The sequence below is a fragment of the Oryzias latipes genome, chromosome 14 (genome assembly GCF_002234675.1).
Source record: "Oryzias latipes chromosome 14, ASM223467v1".
NCBI lineage: Eukaryota > Metazoa > Chordata > Actinopteri > Beloniformes > Adrianichthyidae > Oryzias > Oryzias latipes.
The window spans coordinates 29,881,603-29,901,275 of NC_019872.2; the positions used below are offsets into that span (position 1 = coordinate 29,881,603).

The 19,673-nt window shown below is 51.5% G+C and overlaps 1 protein-coding gene across 5 annotated transcripts in view; it reads right to left on the reverse strand.

Moving 5' to 3' along the window:
• The window catches only part of dbn1 (drebrin 1), a 51,190-nt gene that overhangs the window by 10,772 nt on the left and 20,745 nt on the right, over positions 1-19,673 (reverse strand). For 4 of the 5 annotated variants that reach the window (XM_023962423.1, XM_023962421.1, XM_023962425.1 and 1 more), the window contains exons 2-10: positions 10,777-10,832; positions 10,509-10,621; positions 8,735-8,809; positions 8,284-8,427; positions 8,041-8,118; positions 7,741-7,892; positions 7,601-7,658; positions 6,898-6,954; positions 6,414-6,528 (exon numbers count right to left, since the gene is read on the reverse strand). In XM_023962423.1, the coding sequence (XP_023818191.1) occupies positions 6,414-6,528; positions 6,898-6,954; positions 7,601-7,658; positions 7,741-7,892; positions 8,041-8,118; positions 8,284-8,427; positions 8,735-8,809; positions 10,509-10,621; positions 10,777-10,832 (848 nt within the window). The remainder of the gene's footprint in view (positions 1-6,413; positions 6,529-6,897; positions 6,955-7,600; positions 7,659-7,740; positions 7,893-8,040; positions 8,119-8,283; positions 8,428-8,734; positions 8,810-10,508; positions 10,622-10,776; positions 10,833-19,673) is intronic. The other variant, XM_023962422.1, reaches the window with a different exon arrangement.

Sequence of the window (19,673 nt, forward strand, 5' to 3'; positions counted from 1 at the left end):
GAGGGGACAAAACTCAGGACTGAACCAAACGCTGGAGGGGACAAAACTCAGGACTAAACCAAACGCTGGAGGGGACAAAACTCAGGACTGAACCAAACGCTGCAGGGGACAAAACTCAGGACTGAACCAAACGCTGGAGGGGACAAAACTCAGGACTGAACCAAACGCTGGAGGGGACAAAACTCAGGACTGAACCAAACGCTGCAGGGGACAAAACTCAGGACTGAACCAAACTCTGCAGGGGACAAAACTCAGGACTGAACCAAACGCTGGAGGGGACAAAACTCAGGACTGAACCAAACGCTGGAGGGGACAAAACTCAGGACTAAACCAAACGCTGGAGGGACAAAACTCAGGACTGAACCAAACAAAACTCAGGACTGAACCAAACCTGCAGGGGACAAAACTCAGGACTGAACCAAACGCTGCAGGGGACAAAACTCAGGACTGAACCAAACGCTGCAGGGGACAAAACTCAGGACTGAACCAAACGCTGGAGGGGACAAAACTCAGGACTGAACCAAACGCTGGAGGGGACAAAACTCAGGACTGAAACCAAAACTCTGCAGGGGACAAAACTCAGGACTGAACCAAACGCTGGAGGGGACAAAACTCAAGACTGAACAAAACGCTGGAGGGGACAAAACTCAGGACTGAACCGAACGCTGCAGGGGACAAAACTCAGGACTGAACCAAACGCTGCAGGGGACAAAACTCAGGACTGAACCAAACTCTGCAGGGGACAAAACTCAGGACTGAACCAAACGCTCGAGGGGACAAAACTCAGGACTGAACCAAACGCTACAGGGGACAAAACTCAGGAATGAACCAAACGCTGCAGGGGACAAAACTCAGGACTGAACCAAACTCTGCAGGGGACAAAACTCAGGACTGAACCAAACGCTGCAGGGGACAAAACTCAGGACTGAACCAAACGCTGGAGGGGACAAAACTCAGGACTGAACCAAACGCTGCAGGGGACAAAACTCAGGACTGAACCAAACGCTGGAGGGGACAAAACTCAGGACTGAACCAAACGCTGGAGGGGACAAAACTCAGGACTGAACCAAACTCTGCAGGGGACAAAACTCAGGACTGAACCAAACGCTGCAGGGGACAAAACTCAGGACTGAACCAAACGCTGCAGGGGACAAAACTCAGGACTGAACCAAACTCTGCAGGGGACAAAACTCAGGACTGAACCAAACGCTGGAGGGGACAAAACTCAGGACTGAACCAAACGCTGAGGACAAAAAAAAAAACGGGGACAAAACTCAGGACTGAACCAAACGCTGGAGGGGACAAAACTCAGGACTGAACCAAACGCTGGAGGGGACAAAACTCAGGACTGAACCAAACGCTGGAGGGGACAAAACTCAGGACTGAACCAAACGCTGGAGGGACAAAACTCAGGACTGAACCAAACGCTGCAGGGGACAAAACTCAGGACTGAACCAAACGCTGCAGGGGACAAAACTCAGGACTGAACCAAACGCTGCAGGGGACAAAACTCAGGACTGAACCAAACGCTGCAGGGGACAAAACTCAGGACTGAACCAAACGCTGGAGGGGACAAAACTCAGGACTGAACCAAACGCTGGAGGGGACAAAACTCAGGACTGAACCAAACACTGCAGGGGACAAAACTCAGGACTGTCCCAAACGCTGCAGGGGACAAAACTCAGGACTGAACCAAACTCTGCAGGGGACAAAACTCAGGACTGAACCAAACGCTGCAAGGGACAAAACTCAGGACTGAACCAAACGCTGGAGGGGACAAAACTCAGGACTGAACCAAACGCTGGAGGGGACAAAACTCAGGACTGAACCAAACTCTGCAGGGGACAAAACTCAGGACTGAACCAAACTCTGCAGGGGACAAAACTCAGGACTGAACCAAACGCTGCAGGGGACAAAACTCAGGACTGAACCAAACGCTGGAGGGGACAAAACTCAGGACTGAACCAAACGCTGCAGGGGACAAAACTCAGGACTGAACCAAACGCTGCAGGGGACAAAACTCAGGACTGAACCAAACTCTGCAGGGGACAAAACTCAGGACTGAACCAAACTCTGCAGGGGACAAAACTCAGGACTGAACCAAACTCTGCAGGGGACAAAACTCAGGACTGAACCAAACGCTGGAGGGGACAAAACTCAGGACTGAACCAAACGCTGCAGGGGACAAAACTCAGGACTGAACCAAACTCTGCAGGGGACAAAACTCAGGACTGAACCAAACGCTGCAGGGGACAAAACTCAGGACTGAACCAAACGCTGCAGGGGACAAAACTCAGGACTGAACCAAACTCTGCAGGGGACAAAACTCAGGACTGAACCAAACTCTGCAGGGGACAAAACTCAGGACTGAACCAAACGCTGGAGGGGACAAAACTCAGGACTGAACCAAACGCTGGAGGGGACAAAACTCAGGACTGAACCAAACTCTGCAGGGGACAAAACTCAGGACTGAACCAAACTCTGCAGGGGACAAAACTCAGGACTGAACCAAACGCTGCAGGGGACAAAACTCAGGACTGAACCAAACGCTGGAGGGGACAAAACTCAGGACTGAACCAAACGCTGGAGGGGACAAAACTCAGGACTGAACCAAACGCTGGAGGGGACAAAACTCAGGACTGAACCAAACTCTGCAGGGGACAAAACTCAGGACTGAACCAAACGCTGCAGGGGACAAAACTCAGGACTGAACCAAACTCTGCAGGGGACAAAACTCAGGACTGAACCAAACGCTGGAGGGGACAAAACTCAGGACTGAACCAAACGCTGGAGGGGACAAAACTCAGGACTGAACCAAACGCTGCAGGAGACAAAACTCAGGACTGAACCAAACGCTGGAGGGGACAAAACTCAGGACTGAACCAAACGCTGGAGGGGACAAAACTCAGGACTGAACCAAACGCTGGAGGGGACAAAACTCAGGACTGAACCAAACGCTGCAGGAGACAAAACTCAGGAATGAACCAAACGCTGCAGGGGACAAAACTCAGGACTGAACCAAACGCTGGAGGGGACAAAACTCAGGACTGAACCAAACGCTGGAGGGGACAAAACTCAGGACTGAACCAAACGCTGGAGGGGACAAAACTCAGGACTGAACCAAACTCTGCAGGGGACAAAACTCAGGACTGAACCAAACGCTGCAGGGGACAAAACTCAGGACTGAACCAAACGCTGGAGGGGACAAAACTCAGGACTGAACCAAACGCTGCAGGGGACAAAACTCAGGACTGAACCAAACGCTGCAGGGGACAAAACTCAGGACTGAACCAAACGCTGGAGGGGACAAAACTCAGGACTGAACCAAACGCTGGAGGGGACAAAACTCAGGACTGAACCAAACTCTGCAGGGGACAAAACTCAGGACTGAACCAAACGCTGCAGGGGACAAAACTCAGGACTGAACCAAACGCTGGAGGGGACAAAACTCAGGACTGAACCAAACGCTGCAGGGGACAAAACTCAGGACTGAACCAAACGCTGCAGGGGACAAAACTCAGGACTGAACCAAACTCTGCAGGGGACAAAACTCAGGACTGAACCAAACGCTGGAGGGGACAAAACTCAGGACTGAACCAAACTCTGCAGGGGACAAAACTCAGGACTGAACCAAACGCTGGAGGGGACAAAACTCAGGACTGAACCAAACTCTGCAGGGGACAAAACTCAGGACTGAACCAAACGCTGCAGGGGACAAAACTCAGGACTGAACCAAACTCTGCAGGGGACAAAACTCAGGACTGAACCAAATGCTGCAGGGGACAAAACTCAGGACTGAACCAAACTCTGCAGGGGACAAAACTCAGGACTGAACCAAACGCTGCAGGGGACAAAACTCAGGACTGAACCAAACTCTGCAGGGGACAAAACTCAGGACTGAACCAATCTCTGCAGGGGACAAAACTCAGGACTGAACCAAACGCTGCAGGGGACAAAACTCAGGACTGAACCAAACGCTGCAGGGGACAAAACTCAGGACTGAACCAAACGCTGCAGGGGACAAAACTCAGGACTGAACCAAACTCTGCAGGGGACAAAACTCAGGACTGAACCAAACTCTGCAGGGGACAAAACTCAGGACTGAACCAAACGCTGGAGGGGAAAAAACTCAGGACTGAACCAAACGCTGGAGGGGACAAAACTCAGGACTGAACCAAACTCTGGAGGGGACAAAACTCAGGACAGAACCAAACGCTGCAGGAGACAAAACTCAGGACTGAACCAAACTCTGCAGGGGACAAAACTCAGGACTGAACCAAACGCTGCAGGGGACAAAACTCAGGACTGAACCAAACTCTGCAGGGGACAAAACTCAGGACTGAACCAAACTCTGGAGGGGACAAAACTCAGGACAGAACCAAACGCTGCAGGAGACAAAACTCAGGACTGAACCAAACGCTGCAGGGGACAAAACTCAGGACTGAACCAAACGCTGCAGGGGACAAAACTCAGGACTGAACCAAACTCTGCAGGGGACAAAACTCAGGACTGAACCAAACTCTGCAGGGGACAAAACTCAGGACTGAACCAAACTCTGCAGGGGACAAAACTCAGGACAGAACCAAACGCTGGAGGGGACAAAACTCAGGACTGAACCAAACTCTGCAGGGGACAAAACTCAGGACTGAACCAAACGCTGGAGGGGACAAAACTCAGGACTGAACCAAACTCTGCAGGGGACAAAACTCAGGACTGAACCAAACGCTGGAGGGGACAAAACTCAGGACTGAACCAAACGCTGCAGGGGACAAAACTCAGGACTGAACCAAACGCTGCAGGGGACAAAACTCAGGACTGAACCAAACGCTGGAGGGGACAAAACTCAGGACTGAACCAAACGCTGCAGGGGACAAAACTCAGGACTGAACCAAACGCTGGAGGGGACAAAACTCAGGACTGAACCAAACGCTGCAGGGGACAAAACTCAGGACTGAACCAAACTCTGCAGGGGACAAAACTCAGGACTGAACCAAACGCTGCAGGGGACAAAACTCAGGACTGAACCAAACGCTGGAGGGGACAAAACTCAGGACTGAACCAAACGCTGGAGGGGACAAAACTCAGGACTGAACCAAACTCTGCAGGGGACAAAACTCAGGACTGAACCAAACTCTGCAGGGGCCAAATTCAGGACTGAACCAAACGCTGCAGGGGACAAAACTCAGGACTGAACCAAACGCTGGAGGGGACAAAACTCAGGACTGAACCAAACGCTGCAGGGGACAAAACTCAGGACTGAACCAAACTCTGCAGGGGACAAAACTCACTGCTGAACCAAACGCTGGAGGGGACAAAACTCAGGACTGAACCAAACGCTGCAGGGGACAAAACTCAGGACTGAACCAAACGCTGGAGGGGACAAAACTCAGGACTGAACCAAACTCTGCAGGGGACAAAACTCAGGACTGAACCAAACGCTGCAGGGGACAAAACTCAGGACTGAACCAAACGCTGCAGGGGACAAAACTCAGGACTGAACCAAACGCTGCAGGGGACAAAACTCAGGACTGAACCAAACTCTGCAGGGGACAAAACTCAGGACTGAACCATACTCTGCAGGGGACAAAACTCAGGACAGAACCAAACGCTGGAGGGGACAAAACTCAGGACTGAACCAAACTCTACAGGGGACAAAACTCAGGACTGAACCAAACTCTGCAGGGGACAAAACTCAGGACTGAACCAAACGCTGGAGGGGACAAAACTCAGGACTGAACCAAACGCTGGAGGGGACAAAACTCAGGACTGAACCAAACGCTGCAGGGGACAAAACTCAGGACTGAACCAAACGCTGCAGGGGACAAAACTCAGGACTGAACGAAACGCTGCAGGGGACAAAACTCAGGACTGAACCAAACTCTGCAGGGGACAAAACTCAGGACTGAACCAAACTCTGCAGGGGACAAAACTCAGGACTGAACCAAACTCTGCAGGGGACAAAACTCAGGACTGAACCAAACTCTGCAGGGGACAAAACTGAAGAAGAGAAGAAGCCGGTTAAGGTGAGTTTTAAACCTGGATGAAACCAGATCTAGACTAGTATCAGACCTCAAAACTGGACCGGAGCTGCTGGTCTGAATGCTTTATTAAAACTTTTTCTCCAACATCATGGATTTGAACCAGGGCCTTTTTGCTGCGAGCCAGCAGTGCTGACCACTACACCATCATGTCCCCCTGTTTTCTACAGAAAATTCCATGATAACCCAGGCTTTCCGTGTTGGATTTCTGAGCGTCTGCCTCCCGGATTCTCCTTTCCAGAAAAGCTGGAGATGAATCAGAGTGACTGAGGCTTCAGGTAGCATGTTGTTTTTCTCTGAAAGAGCGCCCTCTGCTGGAAAACTACGACAATCACAGATTTGGAAAATCATAACGGGCGGCGGCGCCGTCCTCACCGGTCCTGTGGATGGAGACGGGGGAGGTGTCCACGCTGATGGTCATGGCTCTCTCCTTCTGCTTGAAAAACTCCCGCGGGTTTCCGGACCGCTGGGCGATGATGGCCTTGGCTTCCTGAGAACAGAAGTTCAGAAGTGGATGGGTTCCTGAAGCAGGTTCTAGTCTGAACATTGGGAGGTAGAGGGCTCTTCTCAGGATGTTGTTCCTTTATGAACAGACGCTGATCTCAAAGGGCTGTGATTGGTCTAAGCTGCCAGTCTCCGCCCACATTCTGAGGAGCGTCTTCCACTCTTCATGTGTAACCAGAAGCACATCCCTGCAAGTATCTGATGTTGGTGTATTTATGTAGAAATCCTCCTTTCTACTGTGGTTCTGGAGTAGAAATGAGCCACAGGAACCTTTCTTTGTTCTCTGACTTCAGAACCTACAGAAAGGTTCTCCTGTGGTTCTGTGGCGGTTCTTCATTCTGGTTTTCAGACTGACCTCTACCTCAGACTCCTTGCGGTCCAGGTTCAGGTCTTCGAGGCTCGGCTCTGCTGCCTGTGGACAGAAAGAGGAGATGCAGAGCAGGAAGTGCAGCAGACCTCAGCAGAACTTCAGAAATGTCCAGAACCTTGGTTCAGAATGTTTATGGAACGTGTCAGTGGCCTCCAGACTGTGCTGCTGCCACGGGATGCTAACGGGGCAAATACTACAGATTACTCATTACTTTCATACTCATTGTTGCCGCCTAAACCTTTTCAAAAACTTTGAACCAGTTAACGGGATTTGAAGTTAAAGTGGGAGCCTGCATGTATAAAGTTTGGGTTTTATTTCTTTTCATCATGTTGCCTTCTATAATTAGTAACTAGAATTTTCATAAATCTGTAGTTTTAAAGATGAATATTTAACTTAACTTATAATATATTATCTAATTTAAGCAGTTATTACTAGTAATGAGTCAATGATAGGATTACAAAAAGAAACTATGTCCTGATTTTTCTTATCTGAAGTACAATCAATGTATTATACTATATTATATTATACTATACTATACTATACTAACCTATACTATGTTATATGATATGATATGATATTATATTATATGTGACTCTAATGGGGTTGGGGGAGGGGGTCTTGCCTGGGGAGTAACTCAGTGTAGAACGGCCACTGGGACCCCAACCTACAGGAGAACAGGTGAACTCACCATGGAGGTCTGGCTCCTCATTCGCTCCCTGGCCTCCTCCTCCTCCTGCATCTTCTTCCTGCAGGGACGTCATTACCGGTTGAAGGAGAACCCCGACGTTCTCCAGGAGATACGTTCCACTTTCAGGCTGTTTTTCTCACCTGTGCTCCTCGATCTGCCGCTCCCTCTCACGGTACCTCTTTTCCCGGTTTTCCTGCTCCTTTCTCTCCAGCTCCATACGCTCCTCCTCGAAACGCTGCCGCTCCTCTGCAGCCTTCTTCTTCTCCTCCTCCTTCCTCATCTCTTCTTCGCGCTAAATAGACGCGGGAGACAAAAGTCCAGAGTGTCGTTAAATGATGGTTTGGATTTTGAGGAAACAAGGAGGAGAAAACAAGAAGAGGAGAAAGGAGGATGTCCTCCTCCTCCTCCTCCTCCTCCTCCTCCTCCTCCTCCTCCCATACCTTGGCCTGCTCCCAGAACTCCTCCCTGTTGATCTTCTTCATCTCCACCTCTGCGTTGGTCTTCTCGTACACGGTTCCCTGCAGCAGAGAACAGAGCGTCAGAACTTCAGGAAAAGCTTTTCCTCAGAACTTGAGGAAAAGCTCCTCAGAGAGGAGCGGCTCTGGCAGAAGAACCTCGTCTGGACAAGTCCAGGCAGGAGGTGAAGAGAGGAGAGATGTTGGAGCAACAGAACCTCCTCGTACCACGTCTGCGTGATCTTCCTCTCGGGTTTTTAGGCGACCCAGGACTGGACTTGCTACCCCCGCCGTCCCGTTGGTCATCCGCTGCCCGATGGCCGAGGGTTCGATGTCATCCAGACTGCTGGCGTTGACGATGACCTCCACGCCCTGCAGAGCAGAACCACAGATGAGCGTCTGTGATCCGCTAGCTCAGCCATGGACCAGAAGATGAGGATGGACAGATAGGAGGAGGAGTAGGAGGAGACTTGTGACATCACAAATACGGTTTCAGATCGAGATTTAAAAGAGCCGTTTGGTCTGTAAATACGGAGTCATGAAAAAATATTTGTGTTGGGTAAAAGAACAAAATATACCTGATAACACACACAACCACACACAACCACACACACACTGTTCCTGATCCGTTTGGGTCTGCGTTTCCGTGAGGTTCTGGTGTCTCTTTGGTGGTTCTGACCTGGAAGAAGTCGGCGATGGTCGCCACGTGGCTGGCACAGGCGCATTTCCGTGCATCCGGCACGTCATCTCCAACCTGCAGAAGAGAACCGTTTCAGAACGGGGGGGGCTGAAGACGTAAAGATCTCTGAAATAATGTTCAGCAGCATCAAACCACTGAAACGCTATAAGACCATCGTGTGAAAGGCTCTCATCCCCCCCGTCCCCCTGCAGTAATGGACCATTCCATCAACAGGAAAATGAAGCTAATTATCCAAAGAAAACGACAAAGAGACGCAGGAAACGTGTGGCCACACTTCTAGAAGTGACAGAAGACAAAAAGAAAACGGAAAAATGAAGATAGAGAAGGTCCAGAAGGAGAAAAGGGACAGAAAGGAGAGAAAAGGCAAAGGGGGGGCAGAAAATGATCATTTTGAGAATATTTCTTTATTTCCAAACGGAACCGCTTCGTTCAACTTTTTTTGCTTCTGTAGTGAAAGTTGATAAATTAAAGAAAAGACTGAAGATTTGTTCCACCTAGAAGAACAGATTTGATCAAACTCAACCTTTTTGAAGGAAATATACAGCATATAAATCCCATTTAACATTTGAAGGGGATTTCACTTCATCAATGCTTAGAAAACATCTGATTCCCTCCAGGAAGGGATAACAGGAAAACAGGAATGCAGCCGCTGCAGAGGACCCCCCGTAATGTGCACCCGGGCCCCCAAACGGCCAAGTCCGGCCCTGGGCAGCAGCAGCACTCGGACTCGGTTCAGATGAACCCAATCAGGTCGGTTTCATTTGATCGCAGGGATGTTTGGGATTTCTCCTTTTTTACATTTTATGGTTCGAGTTTCAATAAATGCATTTGTTTTTGCCCCCCCAAAATGATCTGTGCCCCCGGCAGATAAACTCCTCTGGTCTGTGAGGATGCTGAGCCCATTAGGGTCTATTGTTTGAACAGAACCCCCCTCCTTCAGTAATCACGGCCCATTGGAACCAGAGCCGCAAACACAAGAGCTGCACTGATCCGTTCATTCATCTGTCAGTAAATAGAGGATGCAGCTGCACCTTTTCTCCTGGGGGGTTTGGCCCGGTTTGGTTCTTTCGATTCTGCACTAAAGTATGGTCTGCTGGCTCTAGTCCCAGCCTGCTTCAAGAACCAAATTCCTTCCTGTTTCTGTTCGTGTAGAGTTCTGATCCGTCAGAACAACTGATCACAAACATTCATGGAGTCCAGCTTCCTCCCCCCACAAATAAAATAAAACAGCAATTCTCAGAAGGAAGAACTTTGGTTTTTAGTGAGAAAATGGTAAACATACATTTAGAAAGCATGTAATTATCACCAAAAACCTTTAAACAAACAGAGATCATGGAAGTTCCTGCGGGTTCTGGAGAGGATTGCAGCATCAGGTTCTGATGAAGCTAAAGTGATGTTTAAGAAAGACGCAAATGTTCCTGCAGTTACACTACTGAGCAGCAGGGGGCAGTGCAAGCTGTGGATCTGACTGCACAGAAACACCTGAGGTTGTTTTTAACAGAATCACAGCCAGAAAAACTGCAGCCTGTGACAAAAAACAGAAAGCCGTTTTTAAAACGCGACTTTTTCAGCAGCAGAGAAGCAGCAGCAGAGAAGCAGCAGCAGAGAAGCAGCAGAGAAGCAGCAGCAGCAGGTCAGGTTGGTGGGATCCACAGATGTTCTCCTCACCAATCTTAACCTCTTTTCTGGTTGAACTGGGTTAGAGTCTCCGGTCCAGACAATGACCCCGGGTGACCCCCCCTCAGTGACTCACCCAGTTGATGAGGATGTACCGCGGCAGAGCGGCGCTGGGCTCCTTCAGGCTGCAGAAGCCGTACATCACCCTGCTGCTGTCAAAGGTCAGCGCGATCTCTGCCAGGCCCCCCCCTACGGGACAGAGAAGTCAGTACTGCAGGTTCTGCTGAGGTTATGCTCATCAGAACTTTCTCTTTTCCACAGATGAAACCTGCAGACCCGAGCCTCGCTCACGCCACTCAACCACAACATCCTCAAACTGACAACAGAGAAAGACAAACACCAACCTCCAGATCCTGCCAGCGTCAGGTCATTGTTGTCGTCTTCATACGTGTACAAAGCCCTGCAGAGAGCAGAAGACGGGTCAACGGAGCCCGTTACCCACATGTATGCTGATGACATCATTCATTACTAACGGACCAAACCGCTAAAGAGACAACAAACGTTTGTGTCATCGGTTTAACCTCCATCAGGAGAGGCAGCACTGAGTGTGAGTGTGTGTGAGTGTGAGTGTGTGTGAGTGTGTGTGTGTGAGTGTGAGTGGGTGTGAGTGTGTGTGTGTTCATCTGTCTGTAACCTTTATCTTGCCGTTTTTCAGGAGTCATTCTGATAATTCTCATCAGACGTCTGAACCTGCTGTTGATAAAACATTCTGTTACGAGACACATCCGTCGGTAAATGTTCTGCCTTCTTTGGCGAACACGAACACGCACACCAACACGCCGTACGTCTGTAGCTCCTTTCCTTTCCTTTAAGGCCCAGAATCATTGACATTTTCAGTCACATTCACACTCTGACGGTGCCAACCCAAACCACCAGGAGCACCGTGGGTTCAGTGTCTTGCCCAAGGACACTTGGCAAGGGGAAATCCAGGAACTGAACCGCTCCACCTCTGCATCATGGCTGCCGCCACAATCTGACCCTGAAAGAACCTCACAGACCCAAAGCTCAGCGCCGCTGAAACCTCTCAATAAATGTCTGTTGTGTTTCTATGACTGAAACAATAATAAATATTTGATTAATTATAACAATAAAATAATAACATATTTCTATGGATTGCAGTAAATCAAACCGTTTATAAGCCAAAGAACCTCCCAGAAGAAACATCTCTCATGCATCTGTCCATCAGTCCACAAGAGTCGCCGTGACCGCGGCGGCTTTGAACGCCTCATAGAACCACAGAACTAAAACCCAAAGACGACTGTATCAGACCTGCTCTGCTCTCTGCACCAGAACCATGAAGAAAAGTCCTGAAAGCCAGAAGACCGGCGGTCTATGAGCGTCACCAGGCCACATCAGGACCGGTTAACCTGACTGATAGGTCTGAATCCGTTCTTCGGTTTTTCATGCGTTCCTTGCTTTGGTTCTCCGTCGTCTCAGGTGGGACGTTCTCGTGCTTTGTTTTGGTTTCTCTCCTCTTCTCCGTTGGAGCTCCTCTCCCTGTTGGATCTTTCCTTGGTTCCGTGAATACGGAGTTCCTGGGAATCCTATCCTTTGATCCGGACGATGTTCCTGTCGGGGTCGATGTGTTCAAACAGACTCCGCCTCACCTCCATCCGACAATGTTCTGCTGGGTTTGTGTTCCAGTTCCCATGATGCTCTGGTCTTCCTCATTGATAGAGCTGCTCTGAAATCCCAGAAATGTCTGCCCCCCACCCCCACGGGGATTAGCCCTGCAGCTACATGACCTCATGCTGGTTCGGCTCCAAGCTTTACTTTGGCCGCAGTCTGACTTCCTGCTGACCTCGGCCCCCGCCCCGTCCTTCCATCCGGGTTCTGCTGAGGACCAGCTAATCAGCCTCAACCACAAAATCTTCATCAGGATGCTTCTGTCATCCAATCAGGACAGAGCTGTCCTTGCTGCACCGATCCATGTGGTTGAGTGTGAAGGACAGAAGTTCTGCGCCCTGAAAACATCTGATCTAAGGGGGAGGAGCCACGTCTTCATGGAGGAGAAGCTGCTGAGAGGAGCACCTCCTTATACTGACGTCACCTGAACGCATGACGACACCTGAACGCATGACGTCACCTGAACATCTGACGTCACCTGAACGCATGACGTCACCTGAACATCTGACGTCACCTGAACGCATGACGTCACCTGAACATCTGACGTCACCTGAACGTCTGACGTCACCTGAACGCATGACGTCACCTGAACGCATGACGTCACCTGAACGCATGACGTCACCTGAACGCATGACATCACCTGAACGCATGACGTCACCTGAACGTCTGACGTCACCTGAACGCATGACGTCACCTGAACGCATGACGTCACCTGAACGCATGACGTCACCTGAACGCATGACGACACCTGAACGTCTGATGTCATTTGAACGTCTGACGTCACCTGAACGCATGACGACACCTGAACGTCTGATGTCATCTGAACGTCTGACGTCACCTGAACGCATGACGACACCTGAACGTCTGACGTCACCTGGACGTCTGACGTCACCTGAACGCATGACGTCACCTGAACGCATGACGTCACCTGGACGTCTGACGTCACCTGAACGCATGACGTCACCTGAACGCATGACGTCACCTGGACGTCTGACGTCACCTGAACGCATGACGACACCTGAACGCATGACGTCACCTGAACATCTGACGTCACCTGAACGCATGACGTCACCTGAACGCATGACGTCACCTGAACGCATGACGACACCTGAACGCCTGACGTCACCTGAACGCATGACGTCACCTGAACGCATGACGTCACCTGAACGCATGACGTCACCTGAACGCATGACGTCACCTGAACGCATGACGACACCTGAACGCATGACGTCACCTGAACGCATGACGACACCTGAAGGTCTGACGTCACCTGAACGTCTGACGTCACCTGAACGCATGACGTCACCTGAACGTCTGACGTCACCTGAACGCATGACGTCACCTGAACGCATGACGTCACCTGAACGCATGACGTCACCTGAACGCATGACGTCACCTGAACGCATGACGACACCTGAACGCATGACGTCACCTGAACGCATGACGACACCTGAACGTCTGACGTCACCTGAACGTCTGACGTCACCTGAACGCATGACGTCACCTGAACGTCTGACGTCACCTGAACGCATGACGTCACCTGAACGCATGACGTCACCTGGACGTCTGACGTCACCTGAACGCATGACGTCACCTGAACGCATGACGTCACCTGGACGTCTGACGTCACCTGAACGCATGACGACACCTGAACGTCTGATGTCATCTGAACGTCTGACGTCACCTGAACGCATGACGTCTCCTGGACGTCTGACGTCACCTGAACGCATGACGTCACCTGAACGCATGACGTCACCTGGACGTCTGACGTCACCTGAACGCATGACGACACCTGAACGCATGACGTCACCTGAACATCTGACGTCACCAGAACGCATGACGACACCTGAACGTCTGATGTCATCTGAACGTCTGACGTCACCTGAACGCATGACGACACCTGAACGTCTGACGTCACCTGGACGTCTGACGTCACCTGAACGTCTGATGTCATCTGAACGTCTGACGTCACCTGAACGCATGACATCACCTGAACGCATGACGTCACCTGAACGCATGACGTCACCTGAACGCATGACGACACCTGAACGTCTGATGTCATCTGAACGTCTGACGTCACCTGAACGCATGACGACACCTGAACGTCTGATGTCATCTGAACGTCTGACGTCACCTGAACGCATGACGACACCTGAACGTCTGACGTCACCTGGACGTCTGACGTCACCTGAACGCATGACGTCACCTGAACGTCTGACGTCACCTGGACGTCTGACGTCACCTGAACGCATGACGACACCTGAACGCATGACGTCACCTGAACATCTGACGTCACCTGAACGCATGACGTCACCTGAACGCATGACGTCACCTGAACGCATGACGACACCTGAACGCCTGACGTCACCTGAACGCATGACGTCACCTGAACGCATGACGTCACCTGAACGCATGACGTCACCTGAACGCATGACGTCACCTGAACGCATATCGACACCTGAACGCATGACGTCACCTGAACGCATGACGACACCTGAACGCATGACGACACCTGAACGTCTGACGTCACCTGAACGTCTGACGTCACCTGAACGCATGACGTCACCTGAACGTCTGACGTCACCTGAACGCATGACGTCACCTGAACGCATGACGTCACCTGAACGCATGACGTCACCTGAACGCATGACGACACCTGAACGCATGACGTCACCTGAACGCATGACGACACCTGAACGTCTGACGTCACCTGAACGTCTGACGTCACCTGAACGCATGACGTCACCTGAACGTCTGACGTCACCTGAACGCATGACGTCACCTGAACGCATGACGACACCTGAACGCATGACGTCACCTGAACATCTGACGTCACCTGAACGCATGACGACACCTGAACGTCTGATGTCATCTGAACGTCTGACGTCACCTGAACGCATGACGACACCTGAACGTCTGACGTCACCTGGACGTCTGACGTCACCTGAACGTCTGATGTCATCTGAACGTCTGACGTCACCTGAACGCATGACATCACCTGAACGCATGACGTCACCTGAACGCATGACGTCACCTGAACGCATGACGACACCTGAACGTCTGATGTCATCTGAACGTCTGACGTCACCTGAACGCATGACGACACCTGAACGTCTGATGTCATCTGAACGTCTGACGTCACCTGAACGCATGACGACACCTGAACGTCTGACGTCACCTGGACGTCTGACGTCACCTGAACGCATGACGTCACCTGAACGTCTGACGTCACCTGGACGTCTGACGTCACCTGAACGCATGACGACACCTGAACGCATGACGTCACCTGAACATCTGACGTCACCTGAACGCATGACGTCACCTGAACGCATGACGTCACCTGAACGCATGACGACACCTGAACGCCTGACGTCACCTGAACGCATGACGTCACCTGAACGCATGACGTCACCTGAACGCATGACGTCACCTGAACGCATGACGTCACCTGAACGCATGACGACACCTGAACGCATGACGTCACCTGAACGCATGACGACACCTGAACGTCTGACGTCACCTGAACGTCTGACGTCACCTGAACGCATGACGTCACCTGAACGTCTGACGTCACCTGAACGCATGACGTCACCTGAACGCATGACGTCACCTGAACGCATGACGTCACCTGAACGCATGACGTCACCTGAACGCATGACGACACCTGAACGCATGACGTCACCTGAACGCATGACGACACCTGAACGTCTGACGTCACCTGAACGTCTGACGTCACCTGAACGCATGACGTCACCTGAACGTCTGACGTCACCTGAACGCATGACGTCACCTGAACGCATGACGTCACCTGGACGTCTGACGTCACCTGAACGCATGACGTCACCTGAACGCATGACGTCACCTGGACGTCACCTGGACGTCTGACGTCACCTGAACGCATGACGTCTCCTGGACGTCTGACGTCACCTGAACGCATGACGTCACCTGAACGCATGACGTCACCTGGACGTCTGACGTCACCTGAACCCATGACGACACCTGAACGCATGACGTCACCTGAACATCTGACGTCACCTGAACGCATGACGACACCTGAACGTCTGATGTCATCTGAACGTCTGACGTCACCTGAACGCATGACGACACCTGAACGTCTGACGTCACCTGGACGTCTGACGTCACCTGAACGTCTGATGTCATCTGAACGTCTGACGTCACCTGAACGCATGACGTCACCTGAACGCATGACGTCACCTGAACGCATGACGACACCTGAACGTCTGATGTCATCTGAACGTCTGACGTCACCTGAACGCATGACGACACCTGAACGTCTGATGTCATCTGAACGTCTGACGTCACCTGAACGCATGACGTCACCTGAACGCATGACGTCACCTGAACGCATGACGTCACCTGGACGTCTGACGTCACCTGAACGCATGACGTCACCTGAACGCATGACGTCACCTGGACGTCTGACGTCACCTGAACGCATGACGACACCTGAACGCATGACGTCACCTGAACATCTGACGTCACCTGAACGCATGACGTCACCTGAACGCATGACGTCACCTGAACGCATGACGACACCTGAACGCCTGACGTCACCTGAACGCATGACGACACCTGAACGCATGACGTCACCTGAACGCATGACGTCACCTGAACGCATGACGTCACCTGAACGCATGACGACACCTGAACGCATGACGTCACCTGAACGCATGACGACACCTGAACGTCTGACGTCACCTGAACGTCTGACGTCACCTGAACGCATGACGTCACCTGAACGTCTGACGTCACCTGAACGCATGACGTCACCTGAACGCATGACGTCACCTGGACGTCTGACGTCACCTGAACGCATGACGTCACCTGAACGCATGACGTCACCTGGACGTCTGACGTCACCTGAACGCATGACGACACCTGAACGTCTGACGTCACCTGAACGCATGACGTCTCCTGGACGTCTGACGTCACCTGAACGCATGACGTCACCTGGACGTCTGACGTCACCTGAACGCATGACGACACCTGAACGCATGACGTCACCTGAACATCTGACGTCACCTGAACGCATGACGTCACCTGAACGTCTGACGTCACCTGAACGCATGACGACACCTGAACGCCTGACGTCACCTGAACGCATGACGTCACCCGAACGCATGACGTCACCTGAACGCCTGGTTCATATTCCTGACACATCCCAGGTCTGCTGCTGTAATGTGAGGATTCTGTTCTATTCACATGTTCTGGTTCTGGTCAGTCTCACCTGGTTCAGGTTGATCCTTCACAGCTGGATTCATCCAGTTCCTCTCCCTCAGTCTTTGGAAGTGTCTGGTTTTCGGTTTTTCACGCTCTGCTTTGCCACCGTTTGGTTTCTCTGGGGTTTTTGTCACGTTTCAGTCTATCAATGTTGGTCTCCTGCATGTTGGGTCCTTCACCCCCAGTTCCTGACGTCAGGACCAGATGGAAAGCTTTTCTGTTTCTTAACTCAGACAAACTGGAAGTCAGAAAAAGTTGAAGAAAGTGGAACATAGACGGTTCTGGTGAAAACTTCCTGTGATTCTGAATGGAATTCACTGATTCCAGAACTGAACCGTCATCTGTCCCATTGTCTCCTGCTAATCCAATCAGTTCTGCATTCTTACACTCAGCAAGCGATGCATCTGTTGCCAAGACAACCTGAATGCTGAAATTAGCGAAATCTGTGAAACTGCGGAGGTTTGGTTTGAGGGTTGGACCTGAAGCCCGTTGGGCCAGAGGCTGGAGCCAAAAAAGAATTGCAGTCCTTTCAGGACAAACGCTCTTGCACAGCTGAGGTTATGAAACAAGCCGCTCAGAGCTGCTGGCAGGGAGGGGGGCAAACAGCAGAGGGCAGCTGAGTCAGCAGATCCACCAGAGCTCACAGGAAATGATCCAGAACGCCTCCGTGATTCCGGATCTAGATTTTGTTCAGAGGTTTTCTCTGAAGGACGAGCCGCTCCGTTCTCAGACACAAGTTCTACCTTCAGTGTCTGAGGATCAGTCGTCCTCACACTGAGGAGGCTCCGCTGTCAGGGTTCGGGTTTGGGGCGTCACTGTTGCTGGTGGGAGATCCTGGGAGACGGAGCTGTTAGCTGCCGGTTCTCCTCATGAAGCCCGTCTGTGGAGCGGTTCTTCTCACAGAAGCCTTTTCTCTGCAGTGACAGATGAAGGACGTCTGTCAGAAACCAAAGCTGTGAGGCTTTGGCCTCGCTCCTGCAGACGTCCTCTGTGGTCACACGGCTTATCGCCCGTTCAGAGGCAGAGTTTCTGAATCAAACGCCGCTCTGATGACTTCATCCGTCTGAACCAGGCGCCACTGCATCCCTGCAGCATCCACGGACGCCGCCGCCACTCCTGACCTTCAGAGCTCAACCTGTAAGCGGAGAACCCAGACTGACCCCCCCCAACACCACTATGATGAGGGGGGGCACAGTCTTCCCAGCAGAGGGGGGGGGCGTGGCCACTCAGGAGGTTCCTGTTGTTCACAGCACTTCCATCAAAGGAACAAATTTCACATTTTCTTTTAGAATCATTAAAACCCAGAAACTCCGACTCGTCTTCGTCACCTCTGCCTCTTCATCAGGAAGAGCAGAAAATACTCCTGCAAGTTTTTCCAGAAACGATTGCTCTGAATTCTGGGAATCTTATAGGAATTCGCTGATAAATGGCAGCAGACTGACCGACCCCCCAACAGAGGCGTCTGTGTTCCCTCCAAACAAAACCTGAGCTTCACAGACCTAGCCCCGCCCCTTTGAAGTGATGTGGAGGGTCAGTGGGGGCGCCACATCCTCCCCCTCCTCTAAACTCACTGCTGCCACTCTTAGTTCACTCCGCCCTCTAAGGCTTCACGCTGAGGAGGGCTCGCCACGGTGACCCCACGAGGCAGGAAAACACATGCACACAATCATGCACACACAGATCCGTGCACACAGTCATGTGTGCACATGTGCACGTTCGGCCTCACGCTGGCTGTGAAGTAGGTCAGTCGGCGTGCAGCTGAAAGCGCTCAGAAGCACAAGGAGCAAATTACAGCCCATCAGAGCGGCGGCGGCGGCTAACGCAGCGCCGCAGCAGAACACACACTTCCACATTCCTTCCAGTTTATGCCACACACAGCAGGAAAATCAGATTTTTTCCTGCCACTCGAATGCACCACATGCTAACATTTTTCAAAGCTCTGCTGTTTTCCAGGCTAGAGAGGGATTTTAGGCCCCCCCTTCCCCACGGTGCAGGTTGACTTGGTGTTGCCTAACATCATCACAGATTTGAAGGCTTCCTTTGTTTTGATTCAAAGGATCATAAATCCCAGAATCTTCTGTGATTGACATCTGAACATAAACGAATAGAGAAATGCAGCCAGGAGGACACGCCTCCTCCACATCATTCTGACGTCTCTCAGACGGATCACTGAACGTACCCATCCTCCAAATCTGTGCCCCCTCCCCCCAAAAGTGACTCCCTGCTGCAGAAGCCCGGCGTCCTTCCGGAGACGTTTCTGTCTGGTTCCTGATGTGAACGCGCTGCTGTCGCCTCATGTAGCTCTTTTCTTCAGGTGCTTCTGACTTTGCTCCGACTCGACATCTCCACATTCAGAGACGCGGACTTCCTGCAC